Raw genomic sequence first — 23,232 nt, forward strand, 5'->3', positions numbered from 1 at the left:
CGAAGAAGACATTATTTAGTGGTCGAGCGCTTCCTATTTCACATTGGCTTTTGCAACATAGCTGAGCATGGCAATTGATTCCACTCCACTTCAGTCCTGCAGATCGCAAATATTCTTGGTTTTCACTCACTGCTGGTAACCTCTCAGCCCACAATCACGGTCATCGCAGGTTCTCTAAACACTTCGACTTCATTGAGCACATCGTTTGCAGTCTGGTTTCTGAGTTAGGTGAGAATGAAGCAATCCGGCTGGAGCCTATGACACTGCTTCTCGGTTTGTGGTTGTAGGAGCGATTCAGTAAAAATCTATTAAGATAACGTCCTATGAAGATTATAGAGAATGTCAATAGATAGCCAAATTCATTTATCGGTAACTGTCTTACATCTGACACAGTCATGCAACTCACCAATGCCCAATTGCGAGAATGCAAACGTAGAAATTTGGGAGGACCACAACAGACCCCCTTGACCCAGTAGGACGAACTTAGAGGGTGAAGGCAAAGTAGTGAAACACTTCACCTAGACTGCAAACATCTGCTCGCTTCATCGAAGTGCATATTTTGTGTGGGTGCGCGTCATGATGTCCAATGATGCGCTCACGCTGGTTGCGAAATCAGTTTGAATCTTTCATCAAGCTTTCATAAGATCATATTTTGGGGTTAGAGATAAGGGTGATTTCCTAATATTGGCAACTGCGTTCCACTTGCTCGGCTCTTCTGACTTTTGATGCAATAAGGGACAGCGGGCTCTTATGCTTTGGTCTTTTAAAACTTTACGCGAAACTTCATTAGGTCCGTTGTTGGTGATCACCCCATTTTTGTAAGCACTGTACTGGTTATTATGATCGACTGCTAATCACAGGGAGAACCCAAAAATAAATCAATAGATAAGAGATTAACAAAGTCAACAAAATGCAATGAAAAAGCAAGGTAATTTTAACAACAGCATCGAGGGTTCTCAAAAACAGTTGATAATTGGCAACAGTATTAAATTCTAATTGCGGCCACAATAGTATCACCGCAGTCACTCAATCAAGCCAATAATGATTCTGTATCATCAGCAACAATTAACTAAAAAACAAATATTAATAAGATAAAACAAAACGACGGAAACAATATATCGATGGTATCAACCATCGACTAATTAAAGCTCATTATTGAGATGCTTGGACACTGCACACCAAAGTATCTCGGACGACATATCAGCGACCGTCGTTTTACTATCACCTGTTACAACAGTAAATGAAACATTGAAATCTTCACATATCAAATGGTTCATGACTAGAATGTTTTTGTAGTATAACTGATTTACGGGCTGGATAGCCAAGCTGATATGGCCATCACAAACACAATGGTAAATTGCTTATTCTATTTTTGCAACAATTATTTAAAGACCGGCACTCAGATCCCAGCATCGCTGACTGCTTTAGTAGGTGAAACGAATTAAGCTTGAGAGGCCAGCAGTACCGGTCATCGATGCTTCGTTGGGAGTCTAGTAACTGGCCTTGGAATAATAAAGAGCATATGAGCACCAACTAATTTTTAATCACCATCGTCACCAGCCCAATCTTTGTCAAAGCACTCAACTAACTCAACTACTATATCATCTTTGTAATGAACGGTTGAAGTACGTCTGTTTTGATACTGAATCAGTGTTTCAGCGCTCTTCCGAATGATATCGCATGGTGGTCTTTGATATTAAATCATGATCCCATGAAGAATAAAAATATCAATTCGAAATCAATTTTGAGCAAAGCAGCCACAATGCAAAATAAAATGGTTTACGTGACGACGTTTCAGCATGCACCTTTGAGCCATGAGCTTTGACTACAACTATGTACGGGACAATTGTCATTTGGATTGCCTGCATAATAAAGACATACATTTAAAACTGTTGAACTAATATTCTGAAGTTCGTTCCCACTCATAGTGAAATTGCTTCGTTAGTTTGTCCAACATTAGGACCTAGTCATCCACACTGAAAAACACCTAGGTCATTCATTTTTAACATCGAACTCAGATATTAATTCACCAGCTTCTCCCTATGATCGATTACTCAGGCACTAAAACGATCACTAAGATATGATCCTAGCATCCAGAGAAGTTTGATTCCTTGAAAGCAAATTGTACGAGGTTTCGCTGAAACACCTTGAGACGCAATTCATCCGAGATCATTAAGCATTCTCTATTCCAAGAAAACCATGCGAGCCCGCGTTGAAAAATTCATAGGTGATGTGTTTAAACGAACGGAGCAGTCGTATCATTAAAAAATCAAGAAAATTTTTTTATGAGAATTTCGCCGCCGATATCACCATTGAAAAATGTCGTTGTGACGTCAATTTGATCGATCTTGAGTCGATGTGTTGGTGCATCAAGAAGAAAGACTCTAGCACAATCGACGGTTGTTACGGCACTAGCTATTCAAATAAAATCATTTCCATCATCCTGACCAAACCCATTACCAACAAGTCGCGCATTTGCGAAGTCACCAGTTGGTAGTCACGTCATTAAAAACAGCAGACCATAGCCAAAGAATCTATTTCAAAGGAACCGTCAACCATCATGTAAGTACAGTTGGCAAGCATTGGGTGAAGCCGTGATCGACAACCATCTTTACATCTCAGGTCCCAATGATTAGTGTAACCAAAGCGGCGGCAACAAGAGCAGCTGCTGCTGAAGCCATAAAAGACTTCTCATTAACAGAATAACTCGAATCACTTGTTAATCATTCAAATTAAATTTCAAAGTCCTCAAAATATTTTTCAAGAAGAGTTTTGGATCCACAAGTTAGTTCTTAACACATTCAGCAACTTTTTTAGCTTCAACAACTTCTTCAGAATCATCTTTGATTCCAACCGAATCTTTTGAACTCAGTTCATTGTCATTGATAGAATTTTTTCTTTTCTTCATGTAAAGTGATGTCAATATATTCATGATTCTCATTGGAGTTATCTGTTGATGTATCTTCAATATCAATTGCAGTGGTGATATTTTTGTGATTGATCACATTGGACAGATTTTCTCTATAACACCAGCCACAAGAGGTGGCACGGCAGCGGCAAATGAAATCGATTGATTATTGGCATCAAATGATGGATCTTTCAATGAAAATGTATCTTCTTTAAAAGGCCCAGAGGAACTAGCAGTAAAATAGCTGTTATGAAATTTGTCCACATGGTGCGGTTTTCTACCCAAGGAGTACGAGACAAATATACAAAAGAGACTTTCATCCTCTAATTTCGGTTACCTGATTCTTTGGGAGCATGGCATAAGCAGCACAAAAACCCACCCTCAACAGAATAGCAGCTAATTTACGTTCTTCAGGTAATTTAAATGATGTTGAAGAAGAAGCTCCATTTTCAGTGGGAATCAAAATCATCAATTGCACTGCCTAAATCATATCTTCATTTCAGCAGAAGACAAAGATCTTTCAATTAATTAATATTATGCAGGCCCTACTCTTGATTTTTCCATCAGACAATTCAGCGACCAAAATATCATGTGATTTAGTGCAAAGTGCCAATTGCAGTGGGGTACTTTCAAATTGACTAAAATAAGTGAACTGCTTGAATCAAAACTTGTTATCGAATCACACATTAATGACTATTTAATTCGCTATTGGTCAAGCAGATCCAATATGACATACCAACCTGGCAACCACTACGGATCGTGTATCAACTGCAACATTAACATTATATCACAGGTAGTGAGCAACAATGGTATGAATATAATCACTCTTATCAGCAACAACAAGTGAATGTTATTCAACAATATCTACTTGAAATACTTCAAAAGCACCAGTGGCCTGTTTTCCAGAGGGCATCTTGATAATCCAGGTGGTACTTCAGTTAGAAATGACTCCGAGATTGATCCGCCAGACGAAAAAAAACGTTGGATGTTTGCCTTATTTCATTCATTACCCTTAGCTAGATGAGCTCAAACCTCATTCAAAATTCGTAGTGATTAAAGCATGAGCAAATGACGCAGCAGGACAACCATCTAGCTTTTACGCCGCTCTCTTGGCAGCTATATCACTATTCAACTTCACACGATGAACGTCGAGTGAAAACTGGGCGTTTCAATTCGTAGGAACTTCGACTGACATTAAAAATAAAGGATCGGCAAGATCTCAAACATTTTCCGATGGTAGGCCTTACCATGGGGACCCAGTTTCAGATCCGTTGACACCATTGATAATGCCTCGGATACCAACAATCTGACATGAGAGCTAAAAAGAGTGGCCAAATGAATCGGCGAAACATCTAGAAGGCGCAAGGCCCCGAAATTGTAATTGAAGCTCTTCAAATGCAACCTCATCTAGGTTAATACTTTCAACGACTATGCAAACAGAGAATCAGTAACTTGAATGGCATGCAAAACCACCACAGCGGGCGAAGAATTAGCCGGAACTGATGCTCCAGCGGAACTGGTGGTGGTTCCCAAACCACACTCACTAATATGGCAGAGAGTGAGAGTGAGAGCGACAGTATGTCATGCTGTGGCCTGTTGGCTTCTTCAATGGATTGTTAACATCAAAGAAGAACGAGGTGATATTGAGCTACCAGCAAAAGCATCATCACTAACATGATTTGCCAAAGTAATTTCTTCGGTAGACGGAATTTCTCCAAGGTCAGTACATTCAGAAAGATCCCTTTCTTGCTAGGGGGAGTGCAAAATTGAAACAACATGGATAAAGGCAGCAAGTTGCTCTTTATTGTAGTCCATTAGAATATAGCAAGATAATTCATCACAGACTTCATTGCAAATCCCTTTACCGACTTATGCATTTCTCCATTAAACAGATATCAGTGACCAGCGTTTCATAACTGTTGCCCAATAACCAATAGTGCCAGAATCGTTCGCCAAGCTCGCATATCCTTCGTGGCCATTCCACCCGATGTAAGGCACCACTTCCCTTTCACCAAAAAGTATTTTTGCGGTAACCACCCGATGGCAAATCGAATCTAAAGCCCTCTTTGTTTTTTCTAAATGGTGATCAACGGCAATATTATCGCCTTTCGTGAAAAATGGCTGAAGGAACGCACCTCACGGAGCTGCTTTGAGATTGAAGGCCAAAGGCTAAATACCGACATTAGCCGCATCACTAAGTATCTCTGATTTCGGCCGGTTAGCATTTGCAATTTCCAAAATAGTCTGTTTACATGAATGCAGGATGGTTTATAGAGGTAGCGACGTTTATCAAAATGAAAGGACATAGGAGTCATCGCCAGGATTTGTTATACAGAGCTGGGTTGAGTACACAGAAAATATAGAGCAGACGGCTATCCCCTACCAAGGAGGCCAAATGAAGACGTGTAGCGGCTTAAGAAGATAGACATCGCGCTGCTGCGGTAACTCTTTGTAATCCAAGTTAGTTTGCAAGAATGAGCATGGATCACTGTTGTTCGTTCTTCATCCCAAACGACGTTTTTACCTTGGCGAAATATCATCCGTTGCCTTTGGCAAAGCAGGGTACTTTTTACTGACAGAATCAGTCGTAGACGCACAGTTGTAAATACTCATCAGAAACAATATGTTTGTAGAAAGAATCAAAGTGGCCTTCTTTACTTCAATGTCACTTTTCGTCGGCTGCTCGCTATTCTGTTTCACTGCGCGAACGAATCAAGCGGTTACATATTGTAATATCAATATCTTTGGAGAGCCATCAAAAGCTGCTGAAATTTCTGCAGGACCTAGTACAAACGTTTACCCCGCTGCTATGAAAACTAACGGGTTTAGTGGCCGAATGAATATGTCTTGTAGTCAGCAGGTATGTCTGGATTCAGGTTTTCAGAATTTGTCAGTGATTTACATTCGAGAGATAGGGCGATCATCCCCAGATCCATTTAAAAAGGGTTCTCTATCACTTACATGTTGTAATATATTCTATGGTTTGTTAACAGAAATAATTTTGCTGCATTCCCAACAGCACGGCTGCAATTAGTATTTTTTAATTAGAATTGATAAAAGTCACAATCCCCATTCAACTATTTTAAATTGCGAGATTGAGAAAATTCAATCAGTTGTCCGAGATCAGACGTCGCAAAAAGTAGAAGCCGCATTTTTCAAAAAATGTAAATAGGTGGTGGAGTAAACCAATCTTGCAGCAGCTGGTCATCCAAATTATATACCAAATGTAGGTATCTTCCAATTTAAGGCAAATTTATTGATATGAAACATTAGTTTTTGTAGTTGAGTCCCTAGCAAGAGTGTTGTTATTTTGCGACACCCTACCGGTCTGGTTGGCTTAATGTATTTGATTAGATACTGCAACCCCAACATATATAAGTTGATCTTAATGACATTAACAATTGGTAAAGTCAAGCTGATTCACATTTTTTCACAGAGATGATACTATTAGAATTGCAAATCGTACCAGCCCCTAATTTGAAGAAAATAAAAGTATTGTGAAAGATATTAGGCAAAAGAATTATGCACTAAAATTGATGACGGTCTTTCATTGTTTCAAAAGATACTCAGCTCAATCGTGGGTGAAGGAAAAATCACTCTTCGATTTTTCATCAACTGAAATATTTTTTGGTTTTACCGCATTTATTGGACAAAGAACTAAATGAAATATTAGATGGGAACAAATTCAAATATGTCGCGGAGAATCAAATGAAAAAAAAAAGAGGAAAATGAGTAAATTCGTAGCTATTTCGGCGGACATAATAATCTCCTTAAAAAAATAAAATAGTTTATTCACGACTTATTGATATATGTGGAGTTGATATTGAAGACCATCCAATATTTAAAAAAATCATTATCGGCATTGTTAAAGAAGAAATACCAAATATGAGACAGTGGCAAACACTGCACAGACTAAGAACTATAAAAGTAATTCAAATATGAAAAATAGTTACCTAAACTTTGAGCTTGGAGTTCAAAAACAAAGGAACATTCTAGAATCTACCAACAGACTTAGAATCGCTTTATATAAAATGGTTCTTGAATCGGCTCCGTGATACCAATTGTCTAGATCATCTGCACTGAGCAAGGGATGATAAGCAGTTCCGTGCTGAACTGCTAACAGAGGATGAGACATCCGAAACAGAATGCCTTAAGTTCATTGGATGGAGATCAGGTAGAGAGCAAATGATATGTCAGGATTCGTTATTACCGTCACTTACAAGTGATGGTAATTGATATTGGGTGTCATCAATGGAAAAATCCAAGTGATTAAACAAGGAATAGATCAGGAATCAAATGTCTGTGTCAAGAAAACAGCAGTATTGATCTTTGCTATCACACAGTTCAGTTGAGTAAGATTGTATGAACAGGACTCATAAGGAAACTAACGGTAAAAGTCAAAGGTTATTGTTTTTGATGCACTGATTCATGAGCCGAATGTATCCACGATGATAAATTACCGCCTGCTCCAAGAATATAAATTGCTTCAAAAGAAATATTCTTCTACAAGGTATTGCGCATCACTGACCTTAATGATTCACCAACGCAATTAACTCCAATTTAGTGCTTAACCCGAGAATGGTAGGCCGCTTTGAGAAACTGTAATGAATTGATTGCTTTTCGAGAGCAGGTAGTATTCAGTTGGGAATGACTGCTTTTCAGTTGCATGCGATAATCAATAGAAAAAGAGCTCCATCGCCGAATGATTTTTTCAAACGAAAAATTGGATTCATAGCGGATTTGGTTTTGTTAATATATCGGAAATTGTTCAGAACCTTTAAGACCTGTTTGCTCTGACGTAAATACAAGGCTCTTTGGTTTCTACTGCACTTATTGAAAATCAGAATCCATCATTTATCCAAAGAAACCAGTACTGTCCAACAACTGCATCAAAAGGTAATATGATAATGTGATACATATTCTAACTAGAATAGCCACAATTACCAACGCTCTGAATATAATCCTCTAATTCTGATTTTCGGATGAATCAAAGAATAGGGATGCCGTTTTGGCAGTACTGAATCTTTCCTGCAAAATTGCTTAAATCAATTGACTTTTATAAATCCCAATATATTTTGCCTATTTATTGATGAAAGATGGCAAACATACTTCAGCCGTAAATGACGATTCTGTCAACGAAGTGCACATCAATACTTCGAGCAGTCACATGTATCTGTTAGGAAAAAGAAGATTAAGAATTATGTCATTTGTTTCATTGGATGTTTGCTGTTTGCAGTTTGCAGTATATCATGAAAAAGCAACCCTGCTTTGAAAATCACTGTAAAATGAGGTTTAATCATTAACAGATTTAGCACAACTATTCTTCGCGAGAGCACCTGAGATACTGCGGATCGAAAAATTAAAAGCTACTCTTCATCTTTACAAAGAGAGCTAAGTGCATTATCAGATTCATCCCAAAGTCCTCTATCATATGGAAAGTCGTAAATACTCCTAATAATGAAAATTGCTGTTCAAAAAAGCACTTTTGGTTTTAGATGCACAATTAACAATGTAGTATTATACAAGTCTTAGAAGGAACGAAAAACGGTGAGGTTCATAAAAAACGACTTGGCATTGCAAATGTTAGGCCATTTTGTGCAAAAATACTTTTTCAAATTCCTGGCAAGAAACCATCCACCAATGTCTTCAAAACTCGCAGTCGCTAGCCATCGTTGTCCAACTGTCTTTTTTTTTGCTGCAAGTAGCGGCACTTAGTTTTAAACATCGTTTGGCTTTTTGCGTCACAGTCTCAATGATCTGGCGAAGCATCGCTCATTGATCATTGTAATATACTGAACAACGACAAAATCCTTACAGCAACTGGACAGCTGCATTTGTAGCGAGCCGCCGTAATTGACAGTTCGTAACAAAGCAAAATAGTTAAGTGAATCATGATGGAATCATCAAAGCAATGGCCAGGGCCAAATCAGTCACACATATCATAGTGCGCAGACATTATCCGGTCTCCCCAATGTTGTTGATCATTTTTAACATCTGTCAAACGACTAATTGTCGATGACCAAGCACCCGAAAGTTTGCAGCGAGATTGCTGGGCACTGAATAGGGCGTCGGCCCAAAAGTCGCGGATTGCCGAACCATACCTGGACTTCTAAGCGCAAATCTTTGGAGACTTCTAAATTGTCGTCTTAGACGTTGCGGGTGGTGCGTTGCACGAGGACAGCAGCTTACCTCTGTTGCACTAATGCTATTATGGGTCTTGGATCTCTACATTCAGCCGCTCGGTGGATCTCACCAGTGTGCTTCTGTCACGCATGGTGATTTATCCCAGATGCCTATCGGAGTCGCTGGCAATCTATCTTTTGTTCTTTTGACTTGAGGATTTGTAAACCTTATTGTACTAACACGGAATTGCTACAAGAGATTATATGATAAATTGAAGATGTTCGCTGGCAAGAGTCTGCAATCCTAAACGCTGCGGCTGCCTTTACAGTGTCGGATTTCCCCTTGAAAATCAAAGCTGATCAGCTTGTGCCGTTGGTTCAAGCGCTCATTAATTAGAAGTTATTTCTGCTGACGATGTTCATTCCGACAACGTCATGGAAGCAGTGGGTTCAACAGAGTTTGTCTTCGTTGCTGAGAAACCAATCAACATGCCAACAGGAAAATGAGTAAAAGTCTATCAGAGACACATAACAGAGATTTTGCAAGTGAATTCTGGGCACTATGGCTGCTTTTGCTGGGTCACCAGCTTCAAAAGGGGTTTCGGGTCCAGTGAGCGTTCTGGATGCCCCCAGAAATGACCACTCGCTGATTGGTAGGTCGTTAAAACTAATAAGCAAATTGATGTTGAATCCAGACTGTTATTTGTTCCATTGAAATTCCGCTTCAGCTTAGTGCTGCGGTTCAGTGGTTCACCCACTTGCCACGTGATTCAGGACAGGCTGAAGAAATCGATCACACACTCGTGGATGGGAAAGGCACTGCAACTGGGACGCTTCAAAATTCTAGATGAATAGAAAAAATGTTTCATGCTCCTCAAGGGGCAAAATTAATTTTTCATCTGTGCTTCGACAAATATGGAGGATTCATATTTGTTGATACGCCATTCTGTTTAATTAAGTTTCGCAATAGTTGGTAAAAGTGCACGATCATGATTACATCAGCGGCTTGTTGCTCAATCTGCTATTCTTCTAAGTGCTTAAATTTGGTTTCAACCGATGGTTCATTCAAGTGACACTGATCCAAAAATTCTCGAAAAACATTGAACCCTCTCCGCCGCTGCTGACTCAAATGTGAGTCGCGTCGCAAATGAATTGCAACCGAGGTTTTCAACAGCTCTCCCACTATAGAGACCTCCGCTGCTCCTGGTCATTGTCATGTTGATGTTGTTGGCTCTGCGCCAGCAGTTGCTGCTAATCAAAGTCGATATTTTGTTTCCATTGTAGATGATTACTAAATATATGACGTTGCTGCTCCCATTGCTTCTCGATCATTAGCAGTTGCCCGGTAGCAATGGTGCATTAGATTCATTCATCAATAATTGGATGAAACAGTTCATCGAGTCAAATCTATTTTGAGGTTGGCATCAGAGCTGTTGAAAGAGCTTTGCATATCAGAATGAATGGAACATGAAAAGTCACTTTTTTAGGAGTTTCATCAAATGGTGTCACTAAAGTTTGTCAAGAAAAATAAGTGACAAACACCATCACAATGATACTTGCAGCAAGTGATCCTGATTACCTGCGGCTTGAACCTGTGATGTCTTCAACGGTTTTCAAAAGCTTGAACTCCGCCAAACAAGGCACTCGGTTCGCTACTCGATTTAAATCATGGTGAAACGAAACATGTACTGTTGCTACCTTGAGGATGTGCAGAAGTGCTGTTAATGCCAAGATCTCCAATGAAACAGCAAAAGCAAACTAGGTGGATGAATGGTCTTTGTGCTTTTGTTTGCTGAAACACCAGTTAATCGGCGTAGGGCGTAAAAAATCGCCTTTACGGCTTTGTTGTGCTCTGTTGTTTTTGTCGCTTTGTGGAAACGAAATTCACTTTAAAAGACCGACTTTTTGCCGCAACTGAAAAAACATTTTGTTCCACGGATCAAGCTACTCTTATTGCTGCTGGAGTTATCAAAAACAGTTTTCCACTGCAATCAAATACAAAGGTAGCGCAACTGCAGTTTCTTCAACCAGTACACCAAAAGGAAACTCAAATGAAAATGATGACTTTACAGTCATCACCCGAGATGATGAGAAAAAGGATGGGGTCGAGGACAGTCCAGTGCATACCAAAACAGATCTGTTGCATCCCCTTATGATGAGAATCATGTTGCATATACTAACACCGATCTGGAGTCTGACAATAACTAGCTTGCAGCAAGAAACGTAGTTCGTCAACAGAATCTTGATGACCTTGACAATCGACTAAGATTGTTTGCAGACTATTGAACAAATACCATTTATGACAGGTCTCCTCAGGCAACTTGTAGCTGCTGCTTTTATCGCCGCTTGTACAGGTAAGCGAAATACTCCAGGGCCAATCTGCAACGTTTCGTGTCATTCTGAGTTTCAGGCAGTTGGTCCGTAAATTATTTACCTGCCCGGTTTTTGTCTTTGTGGAAAATGACCTCTTGGCAATAGTTGGGTGCTCACGTTAAAGTCAGCAGGCTCCTGTGACTCGCCAAACTAGAGTAGATGTTCTAAAGCTTTCTCGCCTAAAATGAATTGATTGTACCAATAAATTTAGTCCAGCACTCACGGACAAAGAACCATGAGTCCTTTTTGTCGATGCAAGATCAAAGTCTTTTATGGTTCACCAAATGGATGTGAAATTGAATGACGTAATGATGATACCCACGCTACTTTTACATGAACTCACCTCCTAAATTTTATGATGCTAAGTATCTTCCGAATTTCTGAAGGATACAAAAATGAATTTGAGACTTCAATGAGCTTTATTTTTGTTTGCACAAGAGTATTCTCTAGTGCTCTCCAAACAATTCAGTTCTAACGGCATTCGGCTGATCAAGGTGAGTCCTAATATTTAAACAACATGCACCTCTCCATGCTGGCAAAATATGTGAATGATTTTATTAATGCCGCATCATCAAACGCCGAGATCAACCAGGTTTGATCTTATCTGTGATTAACGTTCAAAATCAAAGATCTTTTAATAATTCAAAGTCGTTTTCTGGGATTAGATCTTGCTGATAGTAACGAAAATATTTTGGGATCTATGGAGTACTTCGTGAAATTGAAGCTTGAACAGCTTAAAATGCATGATCGTTATTCGCAAGATTCACCAAAAGCTATTAACCCAAAGAAAGTGTTACTTCAAAAAGACAACTGGGTGATAGATGCTGATGAGCCATCAGGTTAGAGTTCAATTGCTTGAAAATTGCTCTCTGCGGCAAATTGCCTGCGGAATGATATTGATTTAGCCTTTTTGCTACTCAGACCGAATCTTCGATCACCATGCAAGATCTTCCTAAGTTGTGACCGAGAGATGTTTAAAATTTAAGCTGAAACCTATTATCGATTCATTCCAATGCTGCTTCATGGCGGGAGTTAATTGGATGCGCGGACAGTTAGTTGTCTGCAGACTTTGCTAATTGAAAATGTGTAGGTGGATATATGCTTGTCGTTATTCAATGGCTAGTTACTTAAAAGCCCATGAAACAAAGTGGAGTAGCGATGCCGACATGCGAGGCTGAATACAATTCACTCACTCAAGCCATAAACGAAGCTCTGTCCTTCAACCCTGACATAAGTATATTTGTGTAAAGGTTGATAAACTGATACTCAGTTGTATTAACAATTTGGTTATCACTTTCGCCATCAATCACACCAATTAGATAATCAGCAGTCGTATTTCAAACAGCTAGCATTTAATAAACGGGTTGTGCAACGGTACATTTAGTGATTGAAAAAGTAATACAAAAAGCAAAATTACTCATATGCTCACGAAGCAGCTGAGCGCTCTTGTGTTCAAACATTTCAAAACTATTTTTTCAATAAAACATTTGTCAGTTATTTGGTCAGCTTGGGGTCGTTTTGATTATTATTCATTGAAAGGCAATGTTTGACTTCTTGCTGGATATGCTACAGTTTTGTTGGACATTGAATGACTAACAGTAATAATATTATTTGTACAACAGTCGCCAATTAATTGTACAATCGGATTTCCTTGTCATTTACCAATTGTTGAAAAATGTATTATGAAGAACATGCATTTGCATTTGACGTCTCCATTCTTGGATGTTTTCTTTTTCTTAGATCTGTTTTGCGCTTCATGTCCTATAGGGGTCCAGGAGCATAGCCAGAACAGTGGTTCGGAGCAATGGACGGTCCCGAACAAACAAACTAACGAACTGGCCCGGTGACTGTGTTGACAGCCAAAGCAGATACACAATAACGCCTCATTGCTCAACGGGTTTAAAGCGACTCCCGGCGCAGGGCACCTGCAAGTCTTTCTGTATTACGCATCGTTTGAAGGAAAAGATGTTTTATTTTAGAAGGATGAGGTTGAGGTTCGATCTAATAAACTGCGTAAGTGGCCTGATGCCTGCAGTCCGTGTTTCCCACACCCGCTAGTGCCCGCTCGGTCCCCCGAACGGAGGTTGGCAGGCTCTGTTAAATACTCGACTACATCGAGCTAATCGTCGGAGATCCGGTTACTGTCCTAAAGGAGGGTGTTGTGAGCATCACAAATGTTTTGAATCGGTCTCTCGGTGTTTCTCAAGTGGCGTCTACAGTATCGTTATCTGATCAAACCCTGCTTTTTAAAGCAGGGATTGCCTCTCAGTGTTAAGGTCATTTTGTTTATATATTTTTCCTATTCAATATATTAACATGATATGGCCACATCAGCTGCATACTGCATTTTCTTGAGTGTCCATGAGCGCCGCAACTGCGCCAGTTTGTCTTAACAGCTTTTCTTTCATTGGTGATTCGCCGGCTAGCTGATCCGCAGGCTCAACGACAATATCTTTCACTTACAGTTTACAAAATTCCGCCTAATATCAGATGATACATCAGAAAAGAAAATGAACAGCGCTGAAAGCGCATCAACTACGTACAATTAATTTAGAAAATTAAAACTGTGCAAGACAACCAATAATAACTAGAATTTTTAACGATAGTAGTAATTGCAGAACTGACCTTCGTTTAGCAAAAGTGCAACTGTCCATCAACATTATCCCAAAAAAATGTGGTAGGTAATAGTATCTACACAACATCAGTTCGTCCCAAACTGAACCACATCTGCCATTAATTATTGAATCATAAAACTACATACTAAAGTATTTCCAAACTGGGGCTGTATCAACTCTACATAATGAGGAAGGATCCGTATATGTAGCTATGGCCGGTGAGAGAGAAATTGCATCATTGCTAATCGCCTTATAGTATGACTTTTGAAAAAGACTTCCTAATATTGGCTGTGAAACTGGGTTGATTAGGGTAGTTAAATGCGCAATTCTAGTTCATGGAGATCCTCCTTCTTGCTCTCCGTATCAATACGACTAACCATCAAGATAGCGAAATCTGCTTCTTTGACTTTCTGGGACGATGAAATGGATCGAGCTTCAGTAGTAAGCAGCATCGCAGAAAGTGGATATTTGGACTTTCTTCTCAGATGTTTCGGACTAACAATATGAAATAAGCGCCAATTACTTATTCAAGACCAGGGCCGCAGCAAAACCGGTCTCAAGAAATCAGATTAGCTAAAGCGACAATCGCGCTTTGTTACCAACTGATAATTCAACAATATTCAACAATCACATCTCCATTCGAGCTCCACCAACATGATTCTTCCAAGCAGCACCAAGACTATTTTGCACTTTCGAACGGCCAAACAAATACTTACCGTAAACCATTGGCGTAAAAAAAAAAGTGATCTGCAGCTGCTCTTCACAATGATGAACCACCAATATTTCATTTACCGGAGTTCGTCTCAACCGGAGCAGTGTATAAAATTGAAATCATCGTTTTTGGTTTTCAATAGAAGCCACATTTTCAAAAGTCCAATCATCGACCAGCTGTAAGTATTGCAAGGGATTGCTTGACCTTCGAACTACTGGCAAACATTATCTGCATTAACACGTCCTGCGTTATACCATATGCACCCATTTCAAAACAAAGAGAACAATGCATTAACGCGCTTAAAAATCGTTTATCTTATTCTTGCAGCAAGACGATTATCGAAATAAGAGCTTTAGTGGGAATACTGCTCTCCTCCAATAAGTTTGACCACAAAGTTTGTTACTCATGTCGTTCGAAGTTCAAACCAATTCAATTGACATGTCATCCTTCTGTTGGAAAGCAGAAAGAAATGTTTCAGTCCAAAACTAAAATGGGGCGGTTTGCAATGATTCCTATAATTGACTCCTTGAACACATTCTGGGGAATGGCAAATACTTGTTCCACCACCATTGCCTGCATAAGAAAAAGCGGTTCCGACTTGGATTTGGTTAACATTGAATGGTTTTGGTGCAGCCGCAGTTGGGAGAACACTGACAATTTCGTACGGGATTGCTCGGCTGAATATATCAGTGAAAGGAATTCCCACAGGCGGAAAAGATGAAGCAGCGCCAAGACTGTCTTACCAAAATTCACCTGAGGGAGTAAACTGTATTGTGAGCTCCAATCCACGGTCAAGACCGCTGTTGCCACAACGAAGATCATGAAAAAAGAGGAAAATTTATCATCAAAATGCAAATGCTTTATTGGTGAATGAAATTATTTGCTTGAGTCTGAAAGATCTCAGTTGCTCGTGGTGGCAGCAGGGGTCCAGCACTGATAATGTTTTTCGAATGATCCGACATTTTTGGCTTATCTTCAATTATTTGCATTCAAGTTATATGTTATAATTGAGATCAAGATTTTCAAGAAGATCTATCCAGGTTGTAATTAGTCGGCTGATATCAAGAAGGACAGTGCGGTGAATAATACCAACAAAATTTTGAAAACAAGTGGTTGGAAGGTGCTGTCTTCTTTTGAAGCATTTCACAACGGTGGATATTTCACCTGCATTTCACCAATGGAACTTGCATTTTCCACATCATTGATCTTTGCTATTTCCGGTTGTATCACGCACTACCAACGCCGATATGCTTCCGTCAATCGTAGTGGAGTTTCCATTGTTATCTTTGCCAGTGGAGAAATTGCTCCACCTTACGCGACACCAACAGCAGTTGTGGCCACCGACCCGCATATCTATGTTCAGACGCATGGTAACTCTTACTGGTCTGCTCCCGTGATGCTTTGTGATCTAAATCAGTTCTTTCAAGAAAGGGCTGGAAATCATTTTCGCTGTTTTCTTTCTTATCTCTTTCTGGATTATTATATACTATTATAGAATCGCCACAGCAGATCGTGAGCCAAGTAAGGAGGGTCTGCCGTGATGAACCGCAAACGATAATTGAGGTTGTTTACTTTATCATTTCGGTTTGGGTATTAATCCTCGAAGCTGGAAAGATTGACCAGTAGGCTCAAGCTATTATCAACGAAGCTGTTGACCTTGCTTCAGACATTGATTCGCACAAAGTTGGTGCTACTATCGTCTATTGGTCATTCGTTCGTCAGTTGCAAAATACGTCCTGCTGAATTGACAGAGGTGCCATTGAATGGGTGGCACAGCCTCAAGTCTAAGCAAACGTGCAAAAGCTTTAGAATATTATATAACTTGCGGTGGCTATTACGGCAAGCATCTCACTTTTTGTAGGTAAACGCCAAAGCACATTTTCCATTAAGGATCATTACAATTATGCGTTTGATGCATTCAATTGCAATATCTTGATTGTCTTCAATGCTAATCAAACTGCCGCTCGCGTTTAAGCTGCTTGCCCTTCGTAAACCACCTACAATGAAAGAGTTTGTACTCGATTAAGCGACCTCCTCAATTTTGAAAGTACTGATCTATGATTTCAGCTAATCATAGTATTTTTTATGCATTTGCTAATGACAAAGCATTATTGGCGGTATTCTCCGGGAAGGAATAAACCAAGGGACCTGAACGGAGAAAAATGACACGCTAGGAATGTCTCAAAAGCGCACATTTGGCAAGTGAGTGTTTAACACCAGCGCCACTTGCTGCTATATCATCAGAGCCAACCATTGCTTCGCCTGCTAAAGCAATCTTGACCACCCACAACGTTGATCATTCGCTCTTTACTAGGTTCTTGAAAGAATGTATTATTCTTCTGCTTCATTGCAATAGGATCAATTTTGATTTTGCGAATCCCATCATATCTTTGGGGGTGGCAACATACTTGTGCTGAGGTTCATTAGACCAGCTACTTATCACCTCATTCACGGTTGTTTGCTGGTCCAGGTGATATATCCGTGGCAATCAATTGTATTGTCACTGTCATGCTTTTGAATGTTATATCACTGGAAAGTGTTTTTGATGCCGCCGATGGTAGAAAATCTATTTAAATCACTGCGGCTACAATTTGTAGACCAAGCCCTTGATTACAAAAAGATTATTTCCATCTGAACGGTCTAATAATTGGTAGGAGAGCTGCTTGATGAATATTACAACCTTTTCCTACCCGATCAGCTGTTGAATTAATTACTTCAAATTGGCTTCAGCGTTTAGGTCATTTTGGTGACAAAGTTCTGAAAAATAAAACTAACTGCCATTGAATGTGGGCTGGAGGTGACTCAAAATTTCAGCCAAGTGACAAAGGAAAAGCGAAGAAAATAATTAATTAGCAGTCCACAAGGTAGGCCACCGCTGTTGCAGGTCACTTCTTGTTAATATTGTTGGGCTGACGCCGCATGCTGTTATTGATAAAAGTCAATATTTTTCACCATTGATGATGATTACCGCGATTATGTCGTCGTTCCTCCAATTGTCACACAATCATTTCCTGTTGGAAATTCGTATAATATATTAAAATAACATTACGGCTATTGCATTAGACCATTCATACTATCAATTCTGATTCCGAGCTTGCATCGAAGTACGTCAAATATTTTGGTTAATCCAAACGATTCAAACATCCAATGTCGGTTTCTTGTCAGTCACATAAAAATCGTGCGGCTGTATTATTGTGAAACTCAATCCGGACAAATCCTCGCACAATAATAATAAGAGCGAATCTGCCCAATTAATTGCTTCAATGAGGGAATGACATGTCAAGTGCTTTCGTTCAGACTAATTCCCACCAAAAATCGATCTCGGTTGATTAGTCCCTTGGAGTTATTGTATGGAAGTCAATTAATCGCTGCTAGGTTGAAGATGTTTGTATCTACTGCCTATTCAAAGATACCAAAATAATACAAGCAAGACTACTTTGGTGAAAGGTGAGTCCTGGGTGATTTTGTTGGCAACGACAGGTGAAGATGACGCGGTTAATATACAATGTTCAAAACAGCGGCGCCGTTGTCAGCCCTTCTTGTCTTTTTCATAGCGCCAAATTTCCGTGTAAAGATCCATCACTTCCAGCGATTAAGTAAAATATCATGTCCGCCGTTGGGGTCAAGCTGATTGCCGCTGGCGTTATGGAAGGAAATCAGCCGACCCTATCAATGACCAGGATAATATAAATGCGAACGCTTCAGAAAATATATCAAAAAATATCTCTAACGAGAATTAAAGGTATAACTTGATCACCGCAGATAATAAACAGAGATATGATGTGGAAGGCAATGATTGGATTCAAGACATTTTTGTCGCATGCCCTGATGATAATCATCAAGCTTCTCATGCTAACCGCGTGCCGAGATGGATTTTGTCTAATTTTTACAAAGCACAAGAGTAATTCAAAAGAATCTTGATGACATTGAAATTGTAATTAAATTGTTCTCAAATCATTCATTTAGTATCATCGAAAAGAGGTGTCTTTAGTCAATATTTGGCTGCTCCCATAAATGCCTTAGTAGGGCTAAAATTTTGATTGAAAGCCAATTTGGAATGAGCCTTGTCAATCAAATCATCAGGAAATGCTTCAGAACCGTCATTGCCTGTTGGATGGTCGTGCTACTGGTACAAGAATTGTGGGATGTGGTTGGGTGTTCTCAAGGAGGTGCGCACCCACCGGTGAAGTTGCTAAAACAGAACTAGCTCAAGAGCAGCTTTCTCCTCTTGAATGCCTTCATTGCATTAAACCACATAATCCCGCAATTGCGTACGAATGTGTTAAAGTCATTCTTCATGTTGCAGCGTCAAATGCTTTTAAGGATCGACAAATCGATGAGAACCGGCATTGCACAATGATGATACCGACGCCACAAACTCGATGAATCCACCAGTTGAATATAATGATTGTTTCATTCATCTACAAGGCTGGCCATTACACAAATGCTTTTACGACTTCACGAAGTTGTCTGTTTCTTGGTAGAGGAACATTGCACAATGTTCTGCATTATTTGTGGTCAAAGAGCTTCAACTGAGCATGCTATACATTGTATTTCAATCAACAAACCTCTCTGGATGCTTGCAATTTAAGCGAACGAATTTAGTATTGCCTCTTCTACAGAGACAGAGGACTTCTAGGTCAGGTCCAGTCCTTTTTCCTTGCTCATTAAAGAAGATCGTAAAGGAATTTAGGGCTGTTTTTATGCGCTTGATCTTGCTCAATATATTGATTGAGTTTCGGTATCTACGGACACCTAAGTGACACGCTTGATTCCTCAACTCAAGAACCAAGACCCCATTGGGAAATGACACCAACGATGACTAACTCATACAATATCCCACTTGTCACTGATGGTCCTGCGTTGGATGGTGATGATTCATCAACTTGCAAATCAACTGTAAATCGTTGCTTTTGCTCCAGATTGATTTCGGTAGGATATTGTGCCTTCTGATGGGTTACGGGATATGTAATGCGGTGCACCGTGAGACATCACTTGAAGATGTTCTATGACTCCGTTAAGAATTTCCAACTCATTTTCACCAACTGTTTAACACAAAAAACCTACAACCGTTGAGCTCGTTCAATACTCCCACAGGAACTGGCCTGCATAAAATGGAGATGAAGAATCTCATTCTGGTTCTTTCATCCGCATTGATGGCAAACTAAAGATATGAAACCTGAAGGAGCAGCCCTGAGTGCCCTTGCTGATTTGAGAAGCAGAAAACATTTTACCCACTGAGGAAATCCGAGAAGGTCTGTTGGCAATGCTGGTATCCAAATATATAGGCACAACCGCCGATAATGAAAATAGGTATTGCGATAGCGAAGCTGCGATCAACTTTCCCACTATCACAACAATCGGAAAACATCCAAAGGATTTTTCAATCAGCAATCGTTTTGTATGAGGGTTTTGCATCGTTGGTTGGTCTCTCCCCTAAGCTGTTAGTATCTGCAGTGTTGCTGATATGTTATCAAGAAGCCTAATTGCTCCAGTGCTCAAATAGCTCTATAAGCCGCTTTATTGAACTGATTGTTAATTCCCCTTGAGGTCTTGCTTACGTCGATTTCGTACTTCTGATTAGTATCGTTTGAAGGATTTCATGTTATTCATGTCGAGTGCAATTATCCACTTGTTTTAATACCTTCACTTAAATTTCATTTACAACGGTGTCAATTTCATTGTATCCATGGTAATTATGCTCTTAACAAATTCGATAAATTGAAATTACGACATACTTGCTGCTGGAATGGATGGCCTTATTCTATGATTTTCTCTTCGTATTATTCTTGTTTAATATTTGATTCTATATTGGAGTCCTCGATTGCGGCTTGAACAGCGATTCAAAACAATGGCTGTTTGCCAACAAACAAATTACAGATTGGCGGGAAACACTCTTGACAGAAAAGACAAAAGAGCTCCCCATGCTTAAATGCTTGTAGAAGTACCGAAGGCCCGCTAGAGCATCGCACATTGCATTAATTCAAAAACCCCTTTTTGTCACCTCTAAATGATTGTTTCTAAATGGCCTTGGTTTGGAATTGGAGCCCACTAGAGTGCTTTCGACAGTGAATTTTTGGAGAACCTGTTTTGCGCTGACACTTGACAACTTCTCAGCTATCGCCATCGCTCGTTCGTAATTTTGAAACAACGGTTGACTAAAATGACCGTATCGGCTCAGTTCAGCTCAGTGAGTTAAGAGCAGTTGTGGTGACCCTCTCGCAAGACTAAATTTGGACCCGCAGTTTGTGTGACTGGTCAGCATCCATTACGATCTCAGATCTATCTAAGTCTTTTAAAATAAACGGCTGGCCATGTCTTCTACGTTCGTTGTGTTATACACTTGAGCTTCTCGGTAGGTGATCATGGAATAGCTTCTCCAGCACTCCGTTTAAAAATACCACTGGATGAAACTCTGGGTTCCATAGCGGCAATGTCTCCAATTTTTAAAATTGATTTGTTAAATAATAACTAGATGAGGAATTGAGATAATGATTGACATTCATGTGATTGCACCCTTTCGAGACATTTCTCCTCGTCCGCTTACTAATGTAGACACTCTGGCCCTCTCTATCAATTTGCTTTGTTTCCCACCTCTGATTAGCAATCATGACAGAAGCAGCGAATCACAACACATTTTAACATAGCAGCAATTAAAGGACCAATTACAAATATAGTGAAATGGGTAGTCAACTGAGCACCATCCTTGATGGGAGTCAACTCAATCTTAATCAATCAACAAGTCAGATAGTCAATCGACAAATAATCTTCTAAAAATGCTTCGATCCTTTTTTGCCTCTATTTGTAACTCTTGTTGATTGGCACTGATCTCCAACTCCATTTTGATGAGACTCCAAAGAAATTGCTGCTTCAGATTTTTTCATTTAGTTACTACTCAAGCATTAAACCACTCAAAGGACCACTCCTTAGCGCATTTGACGCCATATTCTCTCTTACTAACATAGGTTGTGTCACTTGAATATCCTATACCAGCAGGCTAGCAGAACGGATTTTCTATAAACAAGAGCTGCAACATTGTATTGAGATTATCGAGTATGTTTCAAATAAAAATATCGACTCCCATCACCTGTAGCCCCTGCAATAAGCCCAACCACCCCAAAATATAACAATCTATGAGAAGATTTGATTTTACAGGATTTAACGACTACAATTGAACTGCACATATCTCACTCAAATATTGTCCCAAATCAAAGAACATAAAGAACTGATTTGACGAAATATATTACATAGATATTTATAGAAAGTCTTCTGAAAACATTATGCGGACTATACTCAAAATGATATCCAAAATCCCATCAGCGATCATAAGATATCTGGCATCACGACAATGGAAGTAATTCATTTGCAAATAGTATTGCAATCCTCAGTAAGAGATGCTAAACAAAAACAGATAAATATCATCTAAGACTACTCCCAACCCAAGATCGATATTGTTTCATGACAAAATTGAAAGGAATTAAGTCCCCATGGCTAATGCGTTAGAGAAATGATATCTAGAAGAAAGTTACGATTTCCATTGATTTTGCAAATTATAATCAATTTGTTGTGAGAGATAATACTTTAAATTGAAGAAATAATGGATTGTTAAACAAATAACTGTTGCCATGAGACTAGAAAGGGTTCAAGATGAAAGTTCACAAATTCCATCATTTCATTGCTAGCACTTCTCCACAAATTGAAACCAGCATCTAAAATTAAAAGTAAAATTTGATTTAATTTATTCTTTTCGCAAGTGGATGAAATGTGGTTGTATTCACCAGTAGGAAAAAAATTATTCAAATTCCTCATTAGTATTGAGATGACCATTTCAATTAATGTCTAAAGAAGTGTTCCTCAAACCAAGTGCTACGTTGATAGAATGAGGTGGATCCATTATCACTTTAACGGCAAAAAAAGCAAATATAATATAATTGTATACCAATATATAGATGGATAGCTGCTGAATTTTGGTGAGGACATCTCATTTCTTTTTCAACATAGACCATGTTTCGTAGCCTGAAGTACCGAAATACATCTCTTATAAGTTGCTCAGAAAATACTAGGGGTTGCTTCTTTCAAGATCACCGAAATGAATTTTGATTTGTCCCTATGATGAGCTCGCATCATTTTTTTTTGAATATTTTACATTTTGCGAGTCATTGACACCGATTAAAAATTATTTATTGGAAGAATGTGATGAATATTTTGGGGTTGCACGATCTGCTGCTTTCTCAAGACCGCTGAACTCAGTCTGAATTTCATTATTGCCATTATTTAAATAAACAATTGCGAAGACTTTTCCTTGACAAACACAATGGAAAACTCAGAAAAAAGAACATAATTCATGTTTCCATCGATTTTCTGGATGTCCGCATTAAAAGGTGTAGGAAAGGAGGTAGCCAATCTCACTCTATTAGGCAAAACCACCGATGTTCCCACCAGCACTTTCTACTTTCGATAATCGTCCGTTGCAATCGTTTTCAACTGAACGTCAAGCTCACC

General features: G+C 39.3%; 1 protein-coding gene across 1 annotated transcript; it reads right to left on the bottom strand.

The window, feature by feature from the left end:
- Positions 1-22,192: 22,192 nt before the first annotated feature.
- On the bottom strand, positions 22,193-22,636 carry ASCRUDRAFT_74289 (uncharacterized protein). Its single transcript, XM_020192628.1, has one exon. It carries the CDS (start codon positions 22,555-22,557, stop codon positions 22,336-22,338), a length of 222 nt encoding a protein of 73 aa, XP_020049133.1. The 5' UTR covers positions 22,558-22,636; the 3' UTR covers positions 22,193-22,335.
- Between the last annotated feature and the right edge of the window lie 596 nt (positions 22,637-23,232).

This window comes from Ascoidea rubescens, assembly GCF_001661345.1.
Source record: "Ascoidea rubescens DSM 1968 unplaced genomic scaffold ASCRUscaffold_2, whole genome shotgun sequence".
Taxonomy (NCBI): domain Eukaryota; kingdom Fungi; phylum Ascomycota; class Saccharomycetes; order Ascoideales; family Ascoideaceae; genus Ascoidea; species Ascoidea rubescens.

Excerpts from the sequence above, each read along its gene's own strand:
- ASCRUDRAFT_74289 (XM_020192628.1), bottom strand. The coding sequence starts at position 22,557 with ATGGTCATCTCAATACTAATGAGGAATTTGAATAATTTTTTTCCTACT.